Genomic DNA, 22,499 nt, shown 5'->3' with positions numbered 1-22,499 from the left:
AAGGACTTGACAGAACTGTGTAACTGGTCATTATGGTAGCAGATTAAGATAAGCAAGTAAACAGGAAGTAATGAAAATGGGAAGGCACAAATTAAGCTGCTCATTCATATTGATTGGTCCCAAATCAGAGTTAATCCTCTGGGGAAGGGGAGTGAGCACAACGACATCTAGATTCAACAAGCTGTCTACCTCATCTGCCATGGCAGTAAAAATAGGTGATTAAGATGTTCTGTTACGTCAGAAGGATAGGATAGTAACACAGTATATATATTAAGACAATACTATCTGAATTGATGTTATCTTTTCAGCTTGAATACTTCAGTCTGTTTCGACATCTCTAGGTAGATCCATTATTTTTCTTCTGACAAAAAGGGCTTTTACTTTGCAGCAATAACTCTCAAAAGAATTAATTTTAAAAAATACATTTTTCACCTTTAGTAAAAGCACATCAAAAACCGTAAAATACTGTGCTCCCAAAATTCTTATAAAAATAAGAGCTTTGCAATTAGATATACTTGATTTAAGGATAATGAAGCAGATTTTGTGGGCTGCAGAATCTTATAAATCTTTTCTGATTTCTTTTGGGGTAGAGGAAAAAGGGGAATTGTTGAAGGAAAAGATGATAGATTACATTTGCCTGGGGGTAATAAGGCTTCCTACAAGAAGAAACAGCATACTCTGAATAATTACATACACTTTGAGGCCAAGAGAGACATACAGAGTATAGTCCTGGTCAGAAATTTCAGCTGCCACAAAATACTGATTAAAAATGCGTGAGGAAAACAGGATGAATTCACACTATTTTTCAACATTTTTTCTTTTAGTAATTTGTTTAGCTTAAACACTAGATCAAACCGCAATTTCTTCCTTCTGCTTTGCAGAAATTCTTCCGTCTTGCATCACGAATGTCAATAGAAGAAGAAAGTAATAGCCAGACTGCACAGAGAGAATGTTAAAACATCAAAAACACAGCACAACTCCAATAAAAAGAGATATATAACCAGGACTGTATTTTAACAAAAATATTGAGTGTATTTTTCAAAGAATGTTTATAAGACACTACAATAAACATGGGTGTTTGGCAATATAGGCAACAACAAAAAGCACAGCATGAAATATTCAACACAGACCACACTTTTTAAAAAATTAGTAAGACCCCTTTCCCTCCCCACCCCTTCTAATTTTTACCAGATGCTACACAGTTGTCCTTTTATACCCACAGAGCTGAGCGTAACTCCTTGAAACAAGATGATATTCTGGCTCCATTAAAGTCAGTTGAAGTTCCACCATTGGCTTTAGAGGATTTGACCTTTTAAAGCAGTGGGATGTTTGCACTTCTACAGATGATAGTCAGGAGTCAACAACATAAAACACATGTTTTATGTTGCACGGTTTGATGTAGGCAACAGCCACAACACACTAGCTAATCTCATAATTAAATACTCACCTGCAGCCTTCTGAGATATTTCCTATACCCAAAAGAATATTTGATGAGAGGGTAACTCCCTCCTTCTCACACTGAAAAAACCAACTCATCCATATACTGATTTAAGAATTTAAATTTTATGTGTCACTGAGAAGCAGCTATTAGAAGACTCCCAGAGACCGCCCCCCTCTTGACCAGAACCTCCTCTACCTTCTCCTTAAGAGAATAAAAAAGACACTGAATCAAAGCTATGCTTCACTGCAACACAATTCTGAAAGAGCAAAAAAGCTGTCCTGCTAGATAAAAGAAACTAAAAATCCAAGTGTTAGTCAGCCAATCCCTCCCTCCCTTGCTCATCACGTACCCTTCCTTTCCTACAAGCTTGTTCTCAGGCTAAGAATTCTCAGTGGGGGTTTTTTTGAGATGCAATAACTGTATAAAACTCCCTTAGGATCTGCAGAAATATTACCTTCTTTCTCTGAAGTCTCCTCCAAGAGATACCAGTCCCTAGCTTAGGAAACTCCAGAAATTTCTCTCAGCTGAGCAGGCTCAGCTGTTCTCAAAGGAAGTGCATTCTCTCTTCCTTCTGGAAAGCTCCACCTGAACAAGGGCTACAGGGGCCAACAAGGAAAATAAGCAACCTTTCTCCCTGCCTCTGAGCCAAAATATACAGTAACATTCAGTAAAGAGTAAACAATTGAATAACAAAAATTAGCAATCACATCATTTGAGAACATCAAAAGTCACAGCTTATATCACAGTTCACAGCTCAAAAGCATCAGAATAACCTAAATTTTTCTTCTTTGTTGTTTTAGGAACTTCAGGCTATTTTCTAGGTTGCCTTATGTATTACTTCAGCACAAGCTAACAAGATATTGAGTGAGAATTCATTAGCAGCTGGTCAAGTGTAAACAGTCCATCAATCACTTTTATTTCCTTACTGCCAGCAATTCTAATTTCAACTCTGGAAAAAATTTGTCTTTTAAGCTGTGAAATATATCACATAAAATAGTGACATTTGATAGTATGTTTTTAGATTCTCAAGCTTATTATGAAAAAGTCAGTTCAACACATAATTAAGTCATTCTTCTTTATAACCACCAAACCCAATTATGGGGGGGAAGGCAAAAAAAAAAAAAGCTGCTTCAACTAGAGCAGATTAACAAACCACAGTCTATTCCAGAATAGATGCATCAGTTTGTACCTGAAGCTCCAGTAAAAATTCTGGAAGAATTGCAAAGCTCTCTCGTGCCTTATATTTACATGATTTCTGCCCAACAACAAGCAAATACATATTCTGGGTTGTTCCTATATTCCAGTCAGTGAAACATCAACCAGTTACTATAAAAGGACCTTTCAGTTGACAGCAGGAGTCACATCTTCAACATACCCAACACAGTGCCCTGCTCCATTTTTCATGGCACTGTTTTTGCAGCCATGCTTTCATGAACAGCTTTTCTACAAGAAATCTACCAGACATTTGGCCGAAGTTCATGAAGAGGGTAGCACTGCAATTAGTCACACAAAATTGCATCATCACCCTCACAAATTTTCTGCTCATTTAGCATACCAGATTTCAGAAAAAGGCACAGTGTGACAGGGTCCTGGGGTGGAACAGGACTGGCTTTTTCTTTCATGTGATTGTAGCAGAAGCACACACAATCTCTAAAGCTATGTTTACTATAGCTTTCTGTTTATTAGAACAGAAAGATTATAAAGTTGAACACAGTAACTATCTGAGAAAGACAGCTCAGAAGGCCAAGTGACTCAAAGCATAACAAAAATGGTTACCTCCCCCTCATCTGTATCCTGACACATTGGGTAGCTTACTCATTTCTTGCTTCCTAGTCCAACATCTTCCAGCAGCTTCCAGGCTTGCAGCAATAATAGCAAGCCTCCTCTAGAACCCTGGGAACATTTCCTCCCTCCAAATTTCAGGTGAGGCTTGGCTGGAGGTCCACTCCCTATGGACGTGCAGGCCTGGGGCAGCCTCCTGCCTCCCAGCTGTACCCCCCGGCCCACTCGGCGCTCCAGGCAGTTTCCTCACTTGTGCACACCCCAAAGGCAGGAGCAGCCTCCAGGACCTTGCAGAGCTCCCTCAAATCCAAAGTGCAGCAACCAGAACAGGTAGGCCAATGCATCCTGGTTTTAAAATAGCATGGTATGAAATGCATACAGAATACACTGAGAGCGTAAGCATTTAACAACACAATCGCATATGGCCTGTCAAGCTGACTGTTTCCCTGCTAACAGGTTAGGCAAAGTTTCATCTGCCTGACAAAACGTTAGGTAAATCACTCCTCCAACCAGAGTCAAAAGAAAGCAAAGTGATATTCCCTCTTACATAAAAGCACTAAGAACAGTGATATTGACATTTCTTAAATTATTAAATAATTATTAAAACAATTAATATTAAAAGTAACAGTAAGTACAAAGAGTAATGTTAAATATTAAATATTTTTTATTAGATTTTATATTACACTGGGAAATTATTGTGGATTTCTGCCATACAACCAAATTCTAGACAGATTTGGGGTTTTTGCTGGTTGGTTGTTTTTTTTACAGTGCATATCAACTTTCTTCAGAGAAAAATGTTAATATGAGAGAACAGATCACATATCACATTACACAAATGCAATTTGGTTGCTAAAGTTTTAATCTTGAACAGCAAAATTCCAATTTTCTATTTCTTGTACTCGAGTTCTAGTTCATTAACAGATTATAGGATGTAAAATTTTTAGGTAGATTCTAAAATACTAAATTTAGATAAATCTTTCTAATGTAGTTATAAATTTGGCAGGGTAAAAGGAAATCCTGCTGATATGATAAGCTGAATCACTGTTAAATGTACTACTTCCATGCAAACAGCTCATGAGGAAATAGACTCTTAGTATGCATACAACTATTAATAGCTCCTTTTGTATATCCAGCCTTCCCCAGATACTGAAGGCAAAATTGTAGAAGGGACAGATTATTATCTGTAGATAACCTGGAGTCTAAAAGCCCCACCAAATTTCAGTCCAGTTTTGATCACTGCATATGAAAAGCATTCACCATTACAATTCTACACTAATCTGGGAAAAAAAAAATTGTAGTAAGAAAATGCCCAATGAAGACTGGCAATATTACTTTAATAAAAACGTAAGACAATAATCAGTGGGGCTAGAAGGAACCTCATGGTCACTTTTTGCATCCTGACCACTCTGAAACAGCATAGATGTTCCTAGAGCTGCTGATACAGATGTTTGTCTAACCAGTCTTTAATTGTGTCCATAGACAAATCTCTACGACCTCCTAAGATAACCTGTTCCAGTGTTTACTCATCTATATGGTTGATTTTTTTAACGTAACATTGCACAAATTTCACCTTTTGCCAATTACATTTGTCTGTCTTTTAACAGATACGGAGAATAACTTAATAACATACACCTTATGAAAACCGCTTCCATATTTGAAAACATCATCATGTTCCTCTTCTCCTCCATCTTTTCCTTTCTAAACTACACAAACTCAGTTAAGTCAACTTCTTCTTACTTCTTATATGTTCTAAAATCCTTGCTTCATTTCATTCCTCTTATCAGCCCACGCTATTCTTAAACTGTGATGCCCAAAAGTACATACTGAGCTGAGCCCTACTGATGGTTCATTTCATCTGTAATTCTCTACAGCTCCCAATGCCTTATGAACAGTACCACTGCTAAGCCAGAAATCCTGCATTTTTATTTATACAGCTGACTTTGTCCCAAGGGTAATCATTTGCACTTGTCATTTCAACTTGCAGATTTCAGACCATTTCTCCAAATTAAGAAAAAAAAAGGGGGGGGGGCAGCGACGGACACGACACAGGACAGGAGGGTGCTTTTACTGTCCTATAAAATACTTAGAACTCTCACCAGGGTAGCATCATTCAAACTCTTAAGTCAAACACAGTAAGTCCACTCTTCATTCCCTCAGCCACCTTATTAATGAAAACATGTAATATACATGGACCCAGGCCAGTCCTTGCAGCATCACACTTTATTAAACTATCCCAAGTTGACCTGCAATAGTATAAATAACAATTCACTAGGAACGTTATTTTTCCACGAACTGTATGTTCCCTTAATACTGTTAACTATGCTTATCAAGTTTGCTTATGAAAATGTCCTCTTCTCAGTGTGAAACGCCATGTGCAAAGTTACATCGTTTACTACTTCCCTTTTAACCACTAGCCAGCTATTCTGTTAAAGAACTAGATGTATTTGACAAAACATATTTTGAAAATTCATGCTCGTTGTTTATCACCACCTTCTTATCCTGAAGATTTTTAGGAAATGAACATTTAAGGATTTCCTGCAGCTTCTTCCTGGTTATCCAAGTTACAGGGACTGATCTGTACATTCCCTAGTTTTAAGATAAGTTTTGCTTTTCTATTACTTGCAAATACTCATTCTCACTGTTTTTTACAGACAAGGCCAATGGTTCAGCAACTCCTTTCTTAAATATTCTTTAACCTCTTTCTGGCATGTATTTCACTTTGTCTTATTAACTACATTAAGCACTTATTCCCAGCTAACTATTTACATGAAACCTGAAGCAGGTAGAAAAATCGTAGTATTTTTGAGTTACTGTCCCCCATTTAGAAATGTCTTTACTTTCCTTCTTAGTTCCTCTTATTAATAATGGATTAGTAGAAACTTCTCTTCTTGCCTTATGCAACTTCTACTGGTTTTAACACATTCTGTGCCACAGCTTTTTTGGCTGTGTCTACAATCAATTCTTGTCTTTTTATTTACACTGCATCTCTATTTTATTTTCCAGTCACTAAAACACTCCTGATGCAGGCAAGTTGGTCTGTTTCTATGCTTTGCACTTTTCCAGAAGTTTGCTCTTGTGCTTTAAAATAGCTTCTACCCTCTACCTTCTTTTGAATCCTGTCTTTACTGCAATCTTTTTTAATGAATGACTTTGCTGTTTCACTTGTAATCTTTAGAATCATGTTTCTTATATTCTCATAGTATTTTTGACTAAATTACTTCCAGTGCTCAGATTTCCACCATCTTCTTCACTATTAAAATTCACTAGTTACTTCTTTCTTTTAACAGAGCAAAAAAGTCTTTGACGCTATACAAAAACTTGTTGGAGTGTGCCTTGCTGTATTATTGTTGCAATAGAATGTTTGTTTTTTAGACAAAGGAGCAAACAGCCATTCTGACCTAGAAACCACATACCAAAATCTTCATCTAGCCAACAGCCAGGCCTTACAGAACTGAGGGGAAGGTACTACTTTCATAGACAGTGATGGTTTCCCAGTACTCCCACAGGAGCATTATAATGGTACAAGGTTGTCCTAAGCATGGAGCTAGATCTCACAGCAATCCCATGACACTGTTTTCAAACTCCTCCTCATTTACTTCCTCCTGTCACTGAAGATTCACTCTCACCACCAGCCAGAGGGAATACCAAGGACAGGATCATATTCTGGCTGTTTGCAAGCAATGCATGATTCCAGATTTATAGGTTGGCCTGTAGATGTGTATCATAGGTACACACAGACTCTCTACTACAATAATAAACTAGAGAATATAAAAAGTAAAACTTCCACCCTGAATTAGTGGTCAAAACAAAAAATCTAAAAACACTCCTTCTGGTTATTTTTTCAACCTCCCTATATTAATGAAGTTGTAATAACCATTTGGGTTTGTAGTAGTATTCCACTGGAGCTATATCTAAATAAATGCCAGGCAAATAATTTGAATATCTGACCTTTGCCAAACATTACTTTTGCTCCAGACGTGGAAAAGCCAAGCTCTCTGGCAATGTCTATGAATATACAGAAGCCTGAATTACATCACCCAGTTCACCTCTGTCCTCACCAGTGCTAAGAGTAGGATCGCCTCCTCCCCATGTTGCAAATGATACCCCTACTAATAAAATTTACCTTTCCTTTTCTTTTTTTTTTTAATTTATGTTCAAGGGAATGTCATCTGCCTCCTTCTTTAACCTCATCCTTGGAAACTGCCATCATGTAGCTCATACACAACCCACATGCCATTCAGTTACAGCATGTTTCTGAAAAAAAAACCAGTCTCCCCAACCTGGCTAATTACATTTTTATTTTTTGTCTCAACCAAAAGCCAATTATAATCTACAGATACATGCAGAACATATAGACCAGCATAAAACACATTTCATACTGAAGCAAATCAGTGAGGCACAAAAACAGGTATAAGGAGGCAGGAGGCCTCTGCTGTTTCTGAGAAGAAGAGCTGTTAATCTAAAAAGAAATGTTGGTATATCCAAGAAAGTGAAACAGGCTCACGTTTCTTCATTAAAATAACCATTATTCTTCTATGGAAGTGAAAACCAGAAAAAATTCAGGGAGGAAAAACTCTAAGCTTTCTAAGGAGGAATTAGCTGCAAGAACTAACAGGTGTTAGGAAGGAAGTTCTCTAATGAGAACCTCTCTGTGGGTGCAACCTGAGGCTTAAGACATGCATTAAGAATGAATCCATAACACACACCTTGCCAGGAAAGGATGACAAGTCAGACAGATAAGGGAGAAAGTGCGGGCCTCCTTCTGACTTCCCAGGGTGGACTGAGTTAACAGCTCACAGCCCACAAAAGGGACAGTTACGCTCAGCTCGCCCACTTCTGCACTCTCAGTTAATCATTCCTGTTTCCCTGGGGATGTAGATAGAGCTTGTGTGCCCTTGACTCAGCTCAGTAAAAGTGAAAGAGAATTAATCCAGCAAGAACAAGTGAATAGTCAGTTTGGCAAACTGACCTGGCTGACGGACAGGGTAACCTACGTATCAGAGCTAGCACAAGGAAGGGAACAGACCTGAGTGGCTGACAGTACAAATGTGCGAAGTACACAATGGGACTACCTATTGCAGCTGAATTGAGCACTTAGATGAACGCAAGGGGAAAAGGGAAACTCTGATGAGATAGGGGGGAAAAAACTGCTTCACAATGAGGATGATAAAACACTGGAATAGGCACCCAGAGAGTCAGTGGAATCTGCATCCTTAAAAATCTCACCTGACTGAACGTGGCCCTGAGCAACCTGATCTAACTTTGTAGTGGGCCCTTCTTTGAGCAGGGAGTATCACCAGATGTCAGATGTCCCTGATAACCTAATATAGTATACGATTGTATTTTAACTAACAGTTTCAACGATTAAGTTCATATTGATGAAAGCTACAGAGACAAAATTAAGTAGTCAGAGGGCTTGCTACTTGCTTACAATACTATCAAATATTTAAAAAGGCATTGTCAATGCTACAGACTAACCAGAAAACAAACATAAGAATCAAAGCACAACATCAGAAATCAAGGATACAGCTGACTGGAAATTCTCCAGAGGAATCTTTCTTCTGTTACATTTTGCCAGTTTATCAAAAGCAGAATATTCCATGGAAATAGAGCAAGCACAACAGATCTTCTGACAAAACACAGGCATAGGCCCTGCCAGCTGTGCGAGATGGCCTTGGAACCAAAATCTGAAAGTTTCAGATCCACTGCTCCCAGTCTGTTCTGGGAAGAACTTGGAGGTACCAGTCCCTGAGTAGTCTTGCTCTACAAAAATTCTGTTCTTACACCTCAGAGAGGCAGGTGTTCCGAGGATCACAATAACTAAGGAGCCAAACAGCCTAAGAACCTGGCAGCCTTACCTAGGGCTTATTCAGATTTTGCATGCTCACTCATATGCAACAGCACTCTGGTTTCCCATTGGGATCTAGAATAATACTTCATCTCTCATCTAAACAATCTGGTCAGTTGGTCCACAGCTGTTCAGGAGTGGACAGGTATAAAACTGATAATAATCTTGGCAACATCAGTCAGCATCACCTAAGACATCCCAGTGTATTTCATTTCAAAATCTTGCTTTAATGTGTGCACAGGTGAACACAGGAGGTGGCTGGCAGAATCCAGGAGATTATTAGGCCTCTTTTTTTCAAATTAGAAACAAAAAGTTTTCCAATAACTTGAAAGCCAAGAAATAAAAGCTCCGTTTCCTAGCCAATTGTAGCAAGGATCAAAAACGTCATTATGCACTTACCTCCTTAAAAAATGGCTACAAGCATTTCATGATTCCTTTACATAGTCATTGCTTGGTTTCATTCAGTTCACACTTCCTACTGGAACTCTGCAAAGTTTTCATCTATTTCTCTTCCTTATTATTCCCAACAGTAGACTGGAAACATCATTACCAAAACAAAACCCTTCCTGCTTGTGTGTGTATGCTCTCTCACGTATACATTGTCCATTTCTGTATGTGTACAGTTAGTAGACACGTTAATAATACAGGGCTCTTTTGCTGTATCAAGAAAAAAACAAAGCACTAATCAAGTTTCCAGAGAAGACATTTACTTTGGGCTCCAGTTTTGTTTTCCATTAACTGCTTCCAGGGTGTATGTAATTATTATATTTCTTATTTCCTCCTATTTATGCGGAATTCAAATTTATTATTATTCTTCATTTCTCCTGCAAAGAGCTAAATATATTCAGTAAGAGAATAGAGGGAGGGATTCCTTTACCAGTTATCTCCTTTTACAGACTGATGATTCCTCCTATACAATATTAAGGTTTTAAAAAAATTAGAAACATCGCTACTTGATAGAAAAGATAATCCTAGATTATTCCTGAGTACAGCCCCTAGTTAAGTAGCTGGCTTATCCTTTCTTTCCATCTTTGTGTAACTTTTCTTTAATTTTTGCTACTGATAATGAAACAATGGTTAAAAATAATTAGAATAACCTAAGATAGCAAGGATTTTCCAGTAAATAGAGTAATTGGAATAATTTACTTTATTTAATGTATTCAACTAAGCATTGCAGCTGTCTGATTTGAGACATTTATTTTCTTCACATACTCAGAAAGAAAATGTGCCAATTGGCAACACAGGCTTAGAAAACAACCGCGAGAAGTGGTTCTTGAGAAAAGCTGACCGTGAAGGGCTTTTTTTTTTTTTTTTTTTTAATTAATACGATGGTGGGGGTTGGTTTGATTGTTTACTTTTCCAGCCTTCTGATCATACACATTGGTCACAAATGCAATGATGCAAAAGAATATTCTTCCTTTTTATTTTTAGTTAATTAAGAAAGAGTAGCACATCAGACAGAGAAACGACAACTGGAAATGAATCCACTGAAATGAAAGTTAAAATTTTTAAAAGTGCCAATAAATGCTGTTTATGACCACACACAAAGATCTGGTTTTGTTCTTTAAGCCATGTTTTGATTTTCTTTTCAGAAAGAAAATGGAAATGTGGAATTTGGATTTAGATCCTCAGGTCCCCAGTCTCTTTTAAATCACTGTTTTAAGATCTGGCTGAACAGTAAAGACGAAGCATTAGAATTTTTTATGCAACAGTCTAATGATACAGTACTGATTTCATCAAAAGTGATCATAAGCTATTTCACATAAAACTCCACTGTCCATTCCTCATAAAAAAATATCAATAGAAGTTAGGCAAGAAATTAAGTTGAAAAACCAGCTGAGAACTATGCAGATATCTCAATTTTCTATCAAAGAGAAGTCACCTCTGGTTCTATAAATTAAGAACTGCAGCATCTCATGGGTTGCTGGGTTACAAATACCTTAAATCTGAGTAACTACAAGAAAAAGCATTTGTTTTTAGCCACACAGTAGACCTCAACACTCTAGCTGATGACATTCATAGGGAGAGCCTTTAATCAACCACTTCCCAAATGATTTCTACAAGGAATTCAAGGTGTCATTCTAACCTTTGTTTTATATAGAGGATTAATTAGCACAGAATTTAGTAACTAATCTCCCTTTCACCACCTCAAGATTGCCAGAGATTATTCAAATTAAAGAAAAACTTTCTTTTTACTACTTTATGTAATTTCTTGTCCTGCCTTCATTACCAGATTATCTTTTTATCTTCCATTAGTAAATAATGCTTTATATTAAAAGAAGCTGGCAGGGAGATCCAGGAAGTTGCACAGACTTTGGAATTTATTAAAAAGTTTAGAATCACAGACTCCACATATTGAAGTCAGCAGACTTCAGGTCTGGAATGATCTATGATCTCTCACATCTGGAGATCATACAGTCCAACCCAATGCTCAAAGCATGGTCAACTACACCCATGTTCGTTTGGGTTTTGGATGGGAACTCCACAACCTCTCTGGAAAACCTGTTCCAGTTTCCAACCACCTTCACAGAAAAAAAAGTTTCTTCTTGTTTAAATGCAATTTCCGGTATTTCAGTTTGTGCCCATTGCCTCTTGTTCTGTCACTAGGAACCCCTCAGACATGTCCAGCTTTGTGTTCTTTACTCTCTCCCATCAGATATTTGTACACACTGATAAGATCCCCCTGGAGCCTTCTCTTCTCCAGGCTGAACAAATCCCAGCTCTCTCAGCCTTTCCTTGTATGGTCACTGCTCCAAATCCTTAACCAGTTTCACAGCCCTGCACTGGACTCTATCCAGTATAGCCATGTTTCCTTTGTACTGGAGAGCCCAGCACTGGACACAGCATTCCAGATGTGTTTCACCTGAGCTCAGTAAAGGCGAAGGATCACCCCCTTGACCTGCTGGCTATGCTCTTCCTAATGGAGCCCAGGAGGCTGTTGGCCTTTGCTGCAAGAGCACAATGTTGGCTCATAGCCAAGTTGGTGTAGGGCTTGGCCTTTCCCTATGTTGAATTTCATGAGCTTCCTTGTCAGCCCTTTCCTCCTGCCTGTTGAGGTCCCTCTAATGGGCAGCACAACCATCTGGTGCATCAGCCATTCCTCCCAGTTCTCTATTATCTGCAAGCTTGCCAACAGTGCACTCTCCCATCATCGAGGGCATTAATGAATTAAACAGTACTGGACCCACTATTGACCCCAGGGGTATACCACTAGCTACTGGCCTTCAACTGGACTCTGTGCTGCTAATCCCAACCCTTTGAGCACAGCACTTTAGCCAGTTTTCAGCCCACCTCACTGTCAGCTTATCTAGTCCATACTTCCTCAGTTTGTGTTATGGGAGACACTGTCAGAAGTGTGACTAAAGTCACATTAACATCCAGCATGCTATCACACTGAACACATGTTTAAAGATTGCACAGAGATATTTGGGGTAGTGTAGGTTACATACTTAGCAATTAAGAGTTTTTTAAGAGAAGAATTTAAGGCATTTTGGATTTGTTTAGAAAAAATAATTCTTTCATTAAAAAGTTGGATTTGGTCTTAATTTGTCTGCAGTATCAATATTCTATTAAGAGTTCCCTAAACTATCAATGACTTATCTTTTTAATAAGAATTGTTGCATAAACAATAAGTTAAATACCTTTTAATCTGAAACAGAATACAGTTTAGAAACATATTTGGACAACAAAAATCATCTGTCCTATACAGAGGATAAAAAACAACATAAATGCATTCTGAAACACCAGATTTCAGTAGTGTTCCTAGAAATGGCATACTAACATTTAGAAAAATCAGTCTTTAACATCCTCCAGAAAACAGGAAATTGGTCAAGAAAAACCTCACATAATGACAACCATTTCCTATAAACTGTAAAAAAACCAAAAAATCTTGTCCATTAAACAGGTAGGTAGATGTTGAGTTAACAAATACTTTAATATTTATTTGTAATGCTTGTTTATTACCATAATATCAAGGATTTATTTCATCTTGGAGAGAGAAAATGCTACTTTATTGAAGGTTCCCTGAATAAAAATTAGTCTTCAGCAACCAAATGTATTTCCAGTCCTGTCAGGTATACCAAATACAAATTACTGACTATTGTACTGAATCATCCTCTACAGAGCCATGAATCGCTCATCACGCTACATTACTTCAATGCAAGCCTTAAGTTAAGATCCAATTAATCCTGAAATAGCTTGGCTCAGAACCATTAAATGAAAAACAGGGCTTAAGAATAGAAAATCTTTCATTATCTTTCTCTAGCTCACGTGCATAGATCCCAGTTTATTGCAAATTCTGTAAGACAGTCTATAATCAGGTAAAACTGCAGCTTATTTTTCAACTGTAAATCTATTTGGGGAATTCACTAAACTACTTTTGTCTTTTAAGCACACTAAAAATCTTCTTCCTGAACAGGTCATATCTAATTTCCCTATCAAACTAAATGTTTGACAAAAGTTAACATTTAGAAAAATAATTTTCAATTATACATACTGCATATAAAATGTAAGAAAACCCACTGTAGGTGTGTTCAAAATCAACTGAACTAAGTACTCGGCCAATGTCAACAGCAGAATTATGGAAACTAGATGTTTTCCTGCATAAATGCCAGCATAATATGCCATATGGGCATACCAATTTTACTGGAATAAATCTCTTTTCTGAAAACATAATACTCGATAAAGTCATTAAAAAAACTCTGAATAAAAAAAATCTGAGTGACACTTTCCACCCACACATCACACATTGAAACTTTTATAGTTTACATTTTGCTATACCTGACTTCCAAACTTCTCTGGAACAGTGGTTTTTTCAAATGTTTGAATATAAAGAGGACAGTATTTAAGAACATTTGAATCCATTCTTTTTACAAAAAGATGTGAATACAAGCTCTGTTTGTTCTTGTTCCTATATAGAAATACAGAAAAAAGGATTTCAGGAAGTCAGTTAGTTCAATCACTTGCATGAATAACCAACAGCTATTCTGTTCTTGAAGACTTTAACAAGGAATTTCTTCAAACTCCCTGGTTAGTCTAGTCTGCCAAGTTTGGGCTCAGTTCTTCAACCAGAGAGCAATTACACAGAACTTTTCAAGATACGTATTAGTGAAAGAAAGTGGAAGTAACCAAGAAGGACAAGTCAAACAGTCCCCTATTCTTAGCTTCCTAGGCGTCACTGGCAACAATTTGGAGCATCCAATACTCAAGTATATTATTGAACAAATAACATATTTAACATAACTCTAAACAGTTGCTGTAATCTTCAGCTGTGTCATATGTGATTGTTTGGAATAATTTTCATTATATGGATAAAGTTAGAGACACATCAAGCTAAACAGATAAAGGTAAAAAGCTGTATATGAAAATGCATTTCTTCAGTCATAGCTCTTAGATTCTTTAATTAATGAGCTGAATTATCAATTTTACAGATTCACAATATCATGCAGCCACACAGACAGTTTCACTGGAAGCTACAATCAAACCACGTTTTGGAGCTCTGTAAAAAGATGTACATGCCTTAGCAGAACTGGTAATGTCCTTCCACCAGTTTCACCATCAAAAACAACAACAAAAAAGGACAAACAATGTGAAAATGGTAAAATACACATATTTAGACATGTATCAATATACGATCTGTGGACTGGTTGTAATACTTTTGATATCTGACAAGAAGATCTCTTATGACAAAATTTTAACACACGTCTCCATAGCAGTTTTCTATAGAAGAGCAAAGAGTAGCTGGCAGGTACTGAGATGAGAAGGTTTAAGTTTTTCAGTCATGAAAAATGTATTCATGAAGGAAATTATACATTCCAAATAAATTTTCAGCATACTATTAAAAAAATATTCATATTAGACTGCTCTCTATAGCCCCACTCCAAAACATAAATGCAAATTAGCCCCAAATTAATTAAACTTAAAAAGTGGCAAACACTGTTTTCTGAAATAGCCTGTGTTCTCTGAAGCCCGTCTGACAGAACAGGTTAGGTGAACCCTTATGTGAATGGAGAACATAAGCTCTACCATAAAGAGCTGTAGGAGATATGAAAAGTGTCTGGAGCTTTTTCACAAGTTCGGTTATTTGATTCATGCAATGTGAATTTTCTCTGGCAAGAGATACCATTTTGTGCCCAAATTTCTTATTTATGGAGTACCAGTCTTTTCATATATCTATTATTAACCATCAGTAATCCACTTTTCTGTAGCTATATCACACGGATAATTAAGGTAAAATAGCCCCAAGAGATGCAAATATCTAACAAAGATGACCAGTCAATTCTTTAAATTAAAAATATGAAACATTCCCTTTTTAAGCAGAACAAAATGTCTTCTTGGATCTGAAAGAACTCTTTTGGAAGAATTCTTGCAATTTCCAGAACTACCAAAAATGTTCCCCCTGAGCACTGAAATTAAAAATCCACTGCTCAGAGCAAGATTAAGTAGCTTAAATGCAAGATACACTACACCACTGTGATGATAAACCAGTGTCTTGTCTTCCCTCTATCCAGGGAAGCATTACAAGTCTTCATCAGGAAACCACGCAGTACAAGTAACATGAACTTTGAGGTATCTGTATGCTTGAGGTATCTATAAGTCCTTCCACTCTTTTAGAGTAAGAATGGCAATAAAATACTACACAAAACGTTATCAATCACAGGCAGTCTCTACATAGAGACAGTGCGTCAGACCTTAAGCTGTTGTTGAAGAGTACTCAATACAGGGGTAAAGCACGGCATTAGCACTCCACAGCACTCAAATTTATGCGTTGAGACAAAGGGCAAGGCCCAGAACCATGCCATCAATAAATAAAGACTCCTGGTTTTCCATCCATTTTCTGGTTCTGAATTTCCAGTGCTCAGGTTCCAGTAAGTGAACAACAATTACAATTTGAAATCTATAGACAGACACAACTGCACAAGTCCCAACTATCCACTGTATCATCTTTCCCACAGTTGGACCTTCCCCATGGCTACAGAGGGCTACTGCATACCTTTTCCTTACAGGGCTCAGCACAGTCCAGCTCACTCCCTGTCTCAGGTGTGACCCTACTTTCAGGGATCCTAGCTCCTAGTCTCATCCTCACAGCATTTCAGTTTACGTGCCCAGATTCAAATATGCCTCAAATCCAAATGTGTCTCATATCCAGAAGCTGTGGACACAAACCTGTGGTGAACCAACAGAGAACCAGCAACAGAGAACAGCTTCACAGAACCTTCAGGGAACCCAAAGAGATAAAGCTCCAGCAGCTGCATTTCCAGTGAGATTCAAGTATGTCCTACATGCAATACAGATGCTTCACTATCTGCCACCAATGACTTCATCTCCCTTGCAGCATCGTTCCTGGAGTGGTCCGATGCTGTCTGCCACAAAGCAGATGACATTTATAGTCAGCCTCAGCTTGGCCTGCCCTTAGGCTACATGGATGGTCAGGGCTTGTTTATCAGTACCCTAGATATGTAATATAAATATGTACAATGTGGTCAACTTCAGTCCACTTCCTGATCTGGCCTCAAGGTAAAATGTATCATTAGTCTCCCCCCATTTTCTTAAATGTCTCATTAAGAGACTGAAACCACTGCTGGTGTGAGAAGGGATGGCTTGGCTCTGCTCCCTGCCACACTCAGTATAGCAGTGCCATACACATGGTGTAGCTGTGGTACAGCAAGCAGCAGCAGCCACCACCACCTGTGGCACAAGAAGCACAGGGACATCCAGAACTGCAGACTAAATTACTGAGTTCTAGTTTGCACAGTCACACATTTCTGTGAATTGTGTGTGAAATATTCTATGAAATATTTTTAAGAAGAAATTATTCTGTGGCATTGATGCATTTTTCATATCTGTATGAAGTTGGCTAATGTATTTAAAAAGAACAAAATAATATTGTTTTTATAAACATATATTCAGATCTCAATGTTTCAATTTTGCTTTGAAACTATTTTTAAAGATAGAAGTCTTGAAAACATGCAAAAACTTTGACAATGAAAATGCAAACTATTTTACTGACATTATTTGACCTAAAAACTTAGGTAATTTTAACATAAAAACCCAGTTAAGAAACAGAAGGTTTTGAAATACGCAACAAGAAAGAATAAAATCACAACCTATCAGAAAAGGCATAAAGTATACTGGCCCAGCATGTGTAACAGTGTGTGTGTATATATACATACACATCCAACCAATATCCAGAATAAGCTGAGAAACTAATAAAGATCAAATATCATTAAACAACATTCCAAAAGTAAGGAAACTTTAATTCAAGAAAGCAGCTATCATACCATCAGTATATCTGACCTTTCTTTACCAACCTTTTTTCAGCCTTGTCTGAGAGATCTAGCCAGTGATCTTTATGCAAACCCACAGGTGGGTGCAGAATAATTATTCAGACATACCCTCCCTGTTTAATGAAGGCAGAGAAAGCAGTGCCTGCAATCATCCTAACTGCTGCTCACAACAGCCACTTTAACCCACACTCAATCACAACTCTATTATCCCTTTTGATCACCCAGATAAGTGCATATGCCTATTGTGACTGGGAGTAAAAGCAGACAGAGAACTCGAGAAACATGTTAGTTTCTAACATGTTTTAGTATTGAGTTAGTATTGCTGCTCTCCAATGTATTCAATAACTTTTCATTTTAAAGGATGAGCAGAGACAAGACAAGAGCTTGCCATTAGGAAAATGCAAGTGCTTAATACTAGAACAAAATTATTGCTCCTATGGATACATTATTATCCACACACCATAGTATGATTCTTCCATTGATAAGCTATCCAAATTCACAGTAGTAATTCCTGTTATTTCACGTCCTGAAACGCGAATATATGCCTTAACGATATATGTCTATGAGTAAGAATCAGAGAGGATAGTACAGGACAATAATACACAAATAATTCGAAATACCAGAACAAAAATTGCTGCCTTCCAGAAGAATTATAAATATATTTGCAATTTACTATATGTCTGAATTACTTTGTGAACAGAAAAACTTAAAGCTTCTTGAAGACAGAGTGGGTCTTTTTTAGTGTAGAGAACATTTTGCTTAACTTTCCATTGCATCACCTAACTGTGATACAGCCTCTGTGAAAAACAGCCACTTATGTAAAAGGCAGTATCTGGTGAAAAGATGTTTCTCCCGGCTTGCAGTAAAAACTCTAAATTTTATCACTGACAGCAATAGGCCCTTGATTTCACTTGATATCCTTAAGGCTTATTAGGGACTTGGAATAATTGAGGGGAAAAAAAAAAAGAAAACAACACAAATTTAGGAACCACAAAAGCTATATTTCTTATAGTGTTTCAAATAGTTAGGGCAATCGTAAGCTCCTGTACATTTGTTTAGGCACTGAGGGCTAGTTTCAAAAAAACAGACGATGCAGAATGTACACAGAAATTAGTCACTCAAGTCCTTGGCAATGATCCTGTTAAAGCTAAACACTTATGAAGCAGGCCACATGCGCCATCAGCACCAGACCCAGGGGCTTTAGAAATACATGGGATGTTACCAGTGTCAGTGCAGCTCATACAGCTTCCTGGCAAACCAGCTGCTAGAGAAGGATTTACAAAGGTGGCACTTACCATGTGTGGTGTCTCTGAAGCAATGCAGCTCCCACTAGCAAAACTCAGATAGAAAGAAGCCTTACAAAAAGTAATCAAACCAATATACTAGCAAGAAATGACAGACACATACCCAGAAAAAAATCTTCCAAGCAGTTGACTACTACAACTCATGAGAGTGATTGAAAAGAACTGAAATGACAGTGGGTAGGCTATGTTTTGTGAACCGTACATCATCAGGATGAAGACAGGAGCAAAAGCATGCCCTTTGTGGATGGTGGGCAGGGAAAACTTTCCACTCTCATGTACAACCCGTGGTACAGAGCCTCTGTGCCTCACCCTGGGCATAGGGCACAAATACACCATGAGACCATACACATAGACTCACATGAAGTATTACATAGCCAGTGAGATTGCGTGTGGAGTACAACAGTGTGCCTAAGTAGAGGAAGGGAATCACAACCTAGTTCTTAAATTGTACTATGTTAACAAATGGCTGGCATAATTTTTATAACTCATTCAATTCACAGTCCTAGCTTACTGAAATTATTAATAGCAGTGCCCAGAAGACAGTTATAAATCAGCACGGTCTCCTGGACCTATCAACTATTCTTCAGTGAGTCAGAGTTGTGAAATAGACTAACTGACACCTGATAATCTTCTCATTGAAAAACTCATTTAATCCAGCCTCAGTTATAGCCATAAACTATTCTTGGTGAGAGTTTTTCCATTGAGATCAATATTAATTGTATAAGCCGATCAAGAGCACTAAAAGAAACTAAAAAATTTAAATTCATTCCTATCATTTAACCCTAGTGTAACACCTCATACCTTTAAATCTCTTGTATTTCTTCCTTTCTGCTTCCCTCCTCGTCTTTGCCACCTTGTGCAGACACTGTGTTCTGCAGCAAATTATATGACACTTTCCCTTTTTGCCATATTTAAATAGCTGCTTCCTGACTTTCTCAAGTCAGTGGAGTGGGTTATATATTCTTCTTTTCCCCTTAGTCTGCATTATGTAACCCTAAAACCATGATTATTCCTGAAATAGAAAACATAATCACAATTTTGCTTCAAGAGTCCAAGAATTTACGACCATTTGACTTACAATCATGCAGTTTTACTCCTGCAAGACACAGAATTCCCCTAAAGCTTTCTTGCAACAAGTGATCTTTTGGACTTATATGGGTTGCTATACACCACATCTGCATCCTCCCACGTGCTCTGACTACTACAGGTTGATGCCTTCCCTTATTAAACTTTCAGCCATTTAACAACAAACCTGATCCACCCTAGAACAGATATTGCAACAGACATCTACGACAAGAAGGTATCAAAGACTAACATTCCAAGCTAACCAGAGAAAGAAATCTCACATAGCTAATCCATGTGTAAAGTACCACCAGAGAGGTTCAAGAATTGCACTGCATTCAACAGAAGCTGCAGCTAAATTTTGAGTAAAAATATGAAAGCCTCTTTGTCTGGTATAGGGACTGAAAGAGCAACTTGAATTCACAGAAAATTAAATAAATCAGCTGTAAATTCCACCTGCCCCTCCCATAAATAAAAAGAAAATATCAAGTACAATACCTGTGAAATGAAAAAACATCTGACATGCATAGATTATCTTAGTCCCTACACTTAACTATCCTAATTACAAAAGGATAAGACAAAGAAAACAGTCTCATTAGAACAGCTTTGGACTGGGTTAACTAGTATGACTTACAGAATAGAAAGGAATTTCAGCTTCCAAAAAAAGAAACAAATAGCTGTATCATACAATTATCTTCTCAATGTGCTTGACGAATCATCTTGAAGTATCTTTAGATAAGAACAGTATGCCTACAGAAAATGTTTCCAGAGGAAAAGCATGATATTAACACTGTGTACCCATATTAATAGTGTCCGAGCCTCCACTGTTTTATCATTTCACTGCCACACATAAGAAGTGCCAAATCCATTCTTTAAATCTATTAGTTATTTTTAAAACACAAACAAACTATATTCCTTTTCAAAAATTCACAGATGAATTGGCCTAGAAGCATGCCAGACAATCAGATTTCTGGATTTACCAAACAGTCCTAGCTTTCTAATTTAGCAATTAAGTAATTTCTATACTTGTAACTTGGTGCTTTTACATAGATCAAAAGTAGTGGTGAAAAGACTCTAAAAGAATACTAACAGATTACTTATATTTTAACAAATTATTATTTAAATTGTTGCATTCTACAGGAACAGAGATTACATTTTAAAACTCTGGTCTAGGAAGTGAAATTACGAAGAAACTCTTGTTGCTAGCATATGAAGGATTATGTCTGTTCTGTGCTAGTGACAGTTCACGATAAGCATAAACATGTGTACGTTGTATCTGTAATATAGCATTTTCCACAAACTATATGATATAATATGATTCTTACTATTTCTGGAGATCCATATTTAGCTTTTGCATAGATTTGTGTAGAAAAATGTTCCTTTCAACCTTTTAAAGAGCATGTTGAGAAATACAGGTTAAACTCTAGTTTACACTAATTATAGGTTAAATTCTAATATACACTAAAATAGGCTTTGAGACAGACATTAAAAAAAAGCAAAAAAGTCTGGTTACCTACATTGTTTATGTATTCAGAAAGTAGGTCTTGGAGAGCTTGGCGGATAGCATTGCATTCAGCAATGATGCGTTCTCGATGAAGATCGCGCGTGCAGGAAGAATCAGCTAGCAAAGCTGCTCCACTGATAATAGCTTCCAGGCGTTTCTCTAGTGATGGCCTTATTTTCTTTTCATTCACTGCAAGAGGATCCAGGATAATTAAATTCTGGAAAACATTAGGAGTACAGGTAAGAAAAGTCAGGCCAATTAAGTTGCTGTTTTATTTTTTACTTGCATGAACCAGAGGGACGTTATGCTTCCTAGACTTGCAACTAGTCCTTTCCCCTTGAAGTAGCCAAAATAACCTTTTGACCATGGCAGACTCTGTTTTCCCTAATGGGGCTATGCATACAGGTCATTTGCAGACAAAGCCAAGTTCTCTCTGTCATTCAGATCTCACTAGTTCTAAGCCAACATCCATGTTATCAGATCCTACTGGCCTGGACCCAGTACTAAGACAGCAACAGAGCTTTCCAGCTGGAGCTAGTTCACACCTAAGCAGTTCACAGAACAAGTAGAACAAGGTCACATCTACCTGCAGGCCATATTGACATCTTCTGACTACAACTGCCTTGTCTCTGAGTGCTTCCTCTGTTTCCTACTTTTGCTGGGTGAGATTCAAGATTTTCATCCTTGGCTTCAGTCTGTCCTACACCTCTATCTGGCATTTCTTCTTCTACAAGGCATTTCACTTCTCCTGAAACAGAAACGCTATTTGTCTACCTTTACAAATATGCATGCATTCTTATCACTGCCATATCTATTTGGTCTATCAATCTTCACAACATGCTACTCTACAATGAAAAACTATCAACCCCATTTTATAAGCAAAGAACTGAGGCCCAGACTGCCAGGTTCATGGCCATACAGAAGGTATGTCTTAAAACAGGCAACTGCATGCCACCTTTCCATGTTCTCAGCCAGCATTGTTTCTCCTCTTCAAGTTTTGTCACTGCCATTGTAAAAAAAGTATTTCTTCTTTCAAACTCTTTCCTGTGTCTGTCTACACTTCTTGAGGGTCATCTGTCTTCCTTATCCTCCCATACAGTGGGCCTGTCTTGTATACTTACCTTGTAAATTCTTAAAAAGAAGATACATATCTTATACTAAGCTTGTAATGTCCATGTACAATTATGACACCATGTATGAGGTTACTACTCAGTAATATTGCATGTTTTATCTAAGTATCTCAGACCAGAGTCTCAGCTTTGTTTGAAAGAGG

At 37.5% G+C, this 22,499-nt stretch overlaps 1 protein-coding gene across 2 annotated transcripts in view; it reads right to left on the bottom strand.

The window, feature by feature from the left end:
* CTNNA3 (catenin alpha 3) overlaps positions 1–22,499 on the bottom strand; it is a 548,079-nt gene that overhangs the window by 403,133 nt on the left and 122,447 nt on the right. For both annotated transcript variants that reach the window (XM_072870046.1, XM_072870047.1), the window contains exon 6: positions 21,240–21,443. In XM_072870046.1, the coding sequence (XP_072726147.1) occupies positions 21,240–21,443 (204 nt within the window). The remainder of the gene's footprint in view (positions 1–21,239; positions 21,444–22,499) is intronic.

The sequence above is a fragment of the Ciconia boyciana genome, chromosome 8, assembly GCF_034638445.1.
Source record: "Ciconia boyciana chromosome 8, ASM3463844v1, whole genome shotgun sequence".
Lineage (NCBI taxonomy): Eukaryota > Metazoa > Chordata > Aves > Ciconiiformes > Ciconiidae > Ciconia > Ciconia boyciana.
Note: the sequence above shows the minus strand (reverse complement) of the source record. Positions and strands in the feature narration are given on the sequence as shown.